At 41.7% G+C, this 6,760-nt stretch overlaps 1 protein-coding gene across 1 annotated transcript in view; it reads right to left on the bottom strand.

Annotated features, from left to right (window-relative positions):
• Nucleotides 1-4,618: 4,618 nt before the first annotated feature.
• The window catches only part of LOC128835381 (mucin-17-like), a 47,610-nt gene continuing 45,468 nt past the window's right edge, over nt 4,619-6,760 (bottom strand). The window contains exon 16 of the mRNA XM_054024862.1: nt 4,619-5,913. Within this exon, the coding sequence (XP_053880837.1) occupies nt 5,726-5,913 (188 nt within the window). The 3' untranslated portion in view covers nt 4,619-5,725. The remainder of the gene's footprint in view (nt 5,914-6,760) is intronic.

Here is a 6,760-nt window from a genome sequence, read left to right as displayed (position 1 = left end):
ACATACATCCTTTACAACAGCAATTCTGTGGGCTGGAGGGACTGGCTGCTTGATCTTTCCAGAATTTGTTGTTCCTGTTTTCTCCAATAGTGGAGCAAATGGCACCTAGACTCACTGGAAGCTCAATCTTGACATCAGGAAGGTGCTCAGTCCCTTCATCCAGCAGCTCTTGGTGTCTTGCTGCGCCATCCTGGGGATATGCTCTATGATCTGCACACTCCATGACCTATGATCTACAGTGAGGGCACTCTCCTGGGAGGTGGGGAAGGGGGTCCACCCAGATTTCAGTTGCTGCTCCAATGAATATTTAATTATTTATACAGAGTGTAACAGTTTCAATCGGAGAGACTGAGAGAGACCCACCCTGGAATACCCAATGATTTGGTAGCTAAGACACCTGGGAGGGCAGAGACATGTATTCAAATCCTTGTTCCGAAGTGGGGATTCAAACCTGGGTCTCCCACATGAGTGCCCTAATCACTGAGTTACTGGGTATAAGACCACCACCGGTATTACTTCTTTTGTGACTGGTGCCAAAAACCCTGCGAGTCGCTAGCCCAAAAAAATCAAAATCTTTCATTGTGATACTGTCAAAACAGTTCATTTTGACAGGTCCATTTTTTTTTTCATTTTGACTTAAACAGTTCACCAATATTGACACGAATATGCAAAATATTTCATTTGAGCTGAATCTGCATTGTTTGGCGGTAAAAAGTTATCTCTGACACGTTTTGTCCAGCTCTTATGTAGCGCCAGCTCATCACAGAAGGGCAATGTCTTCCAAGATCTCAGGGACCGGGGATCTGATCTAGTATGGCAAATCCTACATTCCTACCTAGTTATTACTATAGGCCTAGATCATCAAAGATATTTAGGCACCTCACTCTGTTTGATTTCAATAGGGGCTAGGCACCTAAATAGGCACCTAAGTATCTGGAGCCTAAATATTTTACGAGGCAATAACAGGAATCCGCCTAATATTAACTAAGCTCAGGAAAAAATATTTTGTTATGAGAAAACTTAGGGGCCAAAAGGCAAATATGTCATATGTCATATGTCATATGACAAAAAAGAGGAAATATCAAGACCTCTTAAGCATTACAGAACGGTATATTGGTCTGACAGAGTTGGTGAACCTTGAAAGGGTGAGTTCTCATTTGAATCCTAACTAAAGGGCTTCAATACAGTCTGGTCTAATTTTCTAGAGAATTATGATTAATACATCTATTATTGGATTTGTCAGATTAGTTTATTCTTTCCTATAGCTAGAAGCATTTAATATGTATGATATATTAAAGTTATCATTTGTATTTATTAGTGTTTTAATTTCCGATAAATATAAATACTTCATGTTGTCCTACATTTTATTTTGGGACATACACATTTTAAAATAAAGAACCTACAGTTAGGGCTAAGTTTCTCCCCTTACAGGTGTGGGTTTATGAATCGGAGCAAAGTAGCTCTGATTTTATGTTTTTTTAAAGGGATCCCCTTTGCTTGAAATCCTGTCAGTTTCCAAATATGAGTGAAAATAATGTCAGGTACTAACCCTGTTCCTCCTGCCAGTTTCTTTGGCTTTACAATAATGTTTTTTTTCTCTCTTTTAAAAGTTTGTTTCTCTTCATCAGGAAAAATTGACTGACTATGGACAAAGTTCTGTCAAATGTACAAAGGAACAAACTGATGGGGAAAAAAGAAGAAAAAGGTATGTGTTTTCTCTAATGTCTTGAGGTAGAGCAATCCAGGGTTTTATGTCTATCAGTGGTAGATCCGTTTTGAGACAGCAGAGTGATTTTTAAGTTGACAGTGTCCTTTTCTCTTAAATGCTTAAAGTATATCTACACTGTAGTTAAACTTCTGCAGCTGGCCCATGGCCAGTGCTGGTGCTAGCCCATTGGAGGCCTTAAGCAGGAATATTTCCCCCAGCCACCCACATACACACACTAGACATACTAATAATTAAGGGGGAGGGCACCTTGAGCTGCTCAGGGCCCTAAAAGCAATCGCTTAGTCAGCTTATGCCTAGCACCAGCTCTACCAATATCAGCTGACTCAAGCTTGTGGAGCTCAGGGTGCAGGGCTGTAAAATTGGAGGTTCGGGCTGTGGTTGGAGCCTGAGCTCTGGAACCTGGGGAGCAGGGAGAGTCCGACAGCCCAGGCTGGAGCCCAGTCCAAACATCTACACCACAATTTTATAGCCCCACATCCTGAGTCAGCTGGCACAGGTGTTTAATTGCAGTGTAGACCTACCCTTATTGGCTAACCCTTTACCATCATGGATGTTATATATTGTGCCTTTCCATGGAAGGGAGGTAGAGTGTCCAGGAAACTCGGCATGGTGAACCTTGTAGTGTTTCTTTGAAAGTGTCTCCTCACCAGTGAGGGATATGTGCCTTTTTGGAAGAGGCAGGGAGCGTAGCCTTCCCAGCCCACAGAACCCAGGAATGGGAACATCAAGTCCCATGGAGGTCTGGCCTTTTCTGTGTGGTTTCTCTGGTCTCCCTCTTTTGGCTGACAGCGTGAATCTTGTTGACAGGCACCCCATGAGTGCAGAAACCTATCTCACTGAGGAGGGAGCAGGTGTAGAGCCTAACTTAATTCTACTTGAAATTCAAGAGATTATCCCCTACCTCTGGAAGGGAGAAGAGAGGCTAATCCTCTTCTTTCCCCCGGGGAGTTCCTGGAGCCTGGTCCCCACAGTACAGCTGCAGAGAGGCTTTCATAGGGCTGGAGGGAATAGGGCCATATCCACCAGATCTGGGTCCTACAGCTTGTAAAAATGGCGGTGCTGATCTTGCGCAGAGAAATCACATCTCTGTATCTGTTGAATTAAGCCTTGCCAACCTGGCTCTGCCACTACTTAATAATTTCAATCAAAACTGAAAATATTTAAAAAAAAAAAAAGTCCCCAAAATTGTACTGCAAAATAACAATAACAAACCCCTTAGAAATGCAAAATTGTAAAAATAGTATATTTATTTCTAATATATTTCTGGAAATCATTTAAAATAACAGGTCTTCAGAGAGTTTAACATATTTTACATACATAGTATCATAGAATTCTGTCATTTTATATTACAGTACAACCCAGCTGTACATACTCTTCCAATCAATATAATTTCCAGACACCAGAAAAACTGAAACTAAGAGTCATGTCCATTATTATTCATACAATATTTAAAAAAAACAGAAAAAAATATTAACAGCAGCCAATGACCTTCATTTGTATTTGCAAAGCATAATACTCAAATGAGACAGCATTTACTGATAGAATGAATGGTAGGATGACCAGACAGCAAGTGGGAAAAATCGGGACGGGGATGGGGGTTAATAGGAACCTATATACGAAAAAGACCCAAAAATTGGGACTGTCCCTATAAAATCGGGACATCTTGTCACCCTAATGAATGGCTATGTACACATTGACAAGTGATTCATGAGTATACCATGTCATCAGGGTTATAAAGCATGTAAAATAGTGGCCACAAATATTAATGTCACTAAATCTTCTTCTGTGGGGCTGGGTTGTGGCATATAGGCACAGCCCGAGTAGAGGGCAGTGCAGCATATACTGCCCCAGGGATGCTCAGAAAGGGCTTGTGCCTCATGAGGCACAAGCCCCCGTCACAGATTCCTGCAAATATTAGTCCTGCCAGGAGCACAAAATAGTGACACAAATTTGTGCAGAAAGGTGCAGCAAACATGCAGCCATACCTTCGTGACCACCATGGCCCATTCTGGAATATCACTGTGTTGCTAATCTATGGAGGGCCTAGTAAGCGACCTCTTGGAAGGATGGTACAGCCTGAACGCACTCACCCTATGTTCTGGGAAGCAAAGTCCCACAGGGTCTGTCTACACAGCATTTTGGAGCGACTGGGAGTGAGCTTTCCAGTCCAGTTCGATAGACTCAGGCTTATAGGGCTCACGCTCGCACTCTAAAATAGCAGTGGGAACGTCTCTTTGAAGTTGCAGCTTGGATGCTGAAGCCCATGCTCCTCACTAGCCTTCAGACCCCAAGCTCTAGCCTGAGCCGCAGCTTCAAAGCGCTGTCTATCCAGCTAATTTTAGACCTTCAAAATGCTGCGTAGACATATCCATACAGGTGTGACCCCCTCCATTTAGTTAATTGTATCTTGGTTCCTCCACGAGACATGCTATCCGGCAAAAGAGGAGAGCCAGAGAAACAGCACTGAAAGGTCAAACTGACTTGGGATTTGGCCTCGCAAAAAGGAACTGGCTGCACCCATATAAAACAGTAAGAATAGGTGTGCAGTCCCTGTGGACTGGGATGTTCAGAAAGGCATTCAGCCGTCTGGGGCAGTGCAGCTCTGCTTTCCTTCTAACTCTATCTAGGCTGTGCCCAAAAGGCATGATGTAGCCTGTAAAAGAATAGGACTCCTGCTGTTATGAAGAAATGAACTCCGTTCTTTCTTAATTGACTGCTGATTTCTGAACTGAAGTCAGACCCTATTATTCAGAAATTCCACCCAATCAGTATTTCACAGTAACGCACATTCAATAACAAATCATAGAACCAGGCGTTGGCTCACAGACAAAAGGAAATACAGACACAGACAAAATTAAGCCTACATGAAATACACAAATCATAGTGGAATAATTATTATTACTATTTATTAGTATGCTCAGTGCTGTAAAATACACAAAAAATGTAAACAGGTCCTGTTCCAAAGAGTTTACAGTCTAGGTGTGATGAAGATAAGGAAAACTCTGTAAAATATTTTATGATTATAAAATATACAGGGTCTGATTTAATGCCTAGTGAAATCCCTGAGTCTTTCCATTGACTTCAATGGGCTTTGGATCAGGCAAAAGTGAAATGAGATTATATGTCAGATTTTTGTCTAATCATTTCTAATTGGTAAAAATGAGTTAATCTGTTCCTCCCCAGATCATCTTCCTTCCCTTTCAGTGGTATGTTAAAATTTTACATTTGGCAGTTTCTTTTTAGATCACACATACATGTGTATTTAAAGTCAACATACTTTATAAAGATTTTATTTGTTTATTGCAAACTGTGCTCATTGGTCAAAACGAAAGAAGATAATCATGGAGTTGTGTAGAGTATTCATATGTATAAGTTCATTTGTGATGTGCGTAAGACATGTAGGTACATGCCAAGCCACACTTTGTATAGTGAATTTATGTGATGGGTTAAAACTAAATGAATGTAGTAAACACACAGGCACACAAAGAGTCAAGTTCTGCCATTAGATGCATATATACAGCTCTCCTTGAAGTTAAGTACTTCCAAGAGCAAAATATGGACCATAATAGTGGGCTTCATCATGTTCCCATTTAAGACAATGGAAATGTTGCTGGTGATTTCTGTAGAAGCATCAACTCTTTTTTGTTTATAACTCTAACACCACATATCTAATCTATAACTGCCATTTATGGCCATTTCATTTCCTTGGGTCACTAGCATGGAACTCCGAGCTCTGCCACAGACTTCTCAGGGTAGGTCACTTAGTCTCTCTGTGGCTCAGTTCCTCCTTAATAAAATGAGGATAATAGCACTTCCCTACCTCACAAAGCTGTTGTGAAGATAAATACATTAAAGATTGTGAGGCACTCAGGTACAACTGTAATGGGGGGCACGGAGTGTCATGTAAGTACTTCAGATAAAAAGATACATTAAAATCTCTCTATTAAATCTATTTTAAGGTAGTGAGTGAAATCATTTCTAAGTCAAAGTGAAGGCTTATAAGTAATGGTAGGCAAAATTTCCCATGAGTCCTTTAGGTTCAAGCCAATATTCACCAGCTGTAGACCTCATCCAAAGGCACACTGCCAGTATCAGCATAGCAAGTATTAATGCAACTCCAAGTAGAACTCCAAGGACAATCACCGCTGTTTTCCAGGCCAGATTTGTTTCAGATGTTGGGATTGCTGTAAATGGAAAATATATTTGAGAAATGCCAGCCTGAAATGTCAAAATGTGAAGCCTTTAGAAAGCTCGGTGCATTAAATGACAGCTGCATTCAATGTCTGACATCAAACACTTTGAAACTGAGCTGATGTTAAATACTACTGTGTTCATGCCCATCTCTTGGGGCCAGATTGTGGCAGCTGACATAGCAGTCACTATGCTGTATGAAGTGTAAGAACTGCTTACTTCCACTCCTCCTGGGGAGCCAGGTGCCAAGAAGGGAGCACAGAGGGGGAAGGGTCCTGGCCCTATGCCAACCCAGAACAGAGTCAGTGTACCAGGGGGAGCAATCAGCTGCATCCAAATAGTTGGAGCAGATTGCATGCTGTGTGCGCACAGAATTCTGTCTGATGTCTCGATCCCTCTCCTGTGGCAATGCGGCTCTGCACAGCTCCCTCCCTAGAGCTGTGACAGAAATGACCTGATCCAGCCCTTATACTCAATGCAAGATATGCACATGCTGTCCAACATTCAGTGTAGTCAATAGGAGTCTTTTCATTGATTTTAAGCGAGCTACATCAGGTCCACAGAGGCAAATTCAGAGATGAGTCTAAGTGAGCTGAGAGAAAGTTTAAGTTAATGTAACCTGCCTCTTCTTTCAGATTCTTCAAAGTGTATCTTACACCAGCGTAGGGTCCAGCTGTGCAGTACTTACGTGAGTAGCTTTGTTCCCTCCAAAGAACTACTCTTGTAAGTACGTACTTACCAGGCTAAGGAAGGGTCGTGGGACCTATATGCTTTATACTGCAGCATTTCATTTTTAAGTACTAGAAAAGGAGAGCAGCGGTTGGAAAGCAGCTCAGGGGG

Source organism: Malaclemys terrapin, chromosome 1 (assembly GCF_027887155.1).
Source record: "Malaclemys terrapin pileata isolate rMalTer1 chromosome 1, rMalTer1.hap1, whole genome shotgun sequence".
NCBI classification, from domain to species: domain Eukaryota; kingdom Metazoa; phylum Chordata; order Testudines; family Emydidae; genus Malaclemys; species Malaclemys terrapin.
The sequence above is the reverse complement of the archived record's forward strand: the minus strand, read 5'-3'. Positions and strand labels throughout refer to the sequence as shown.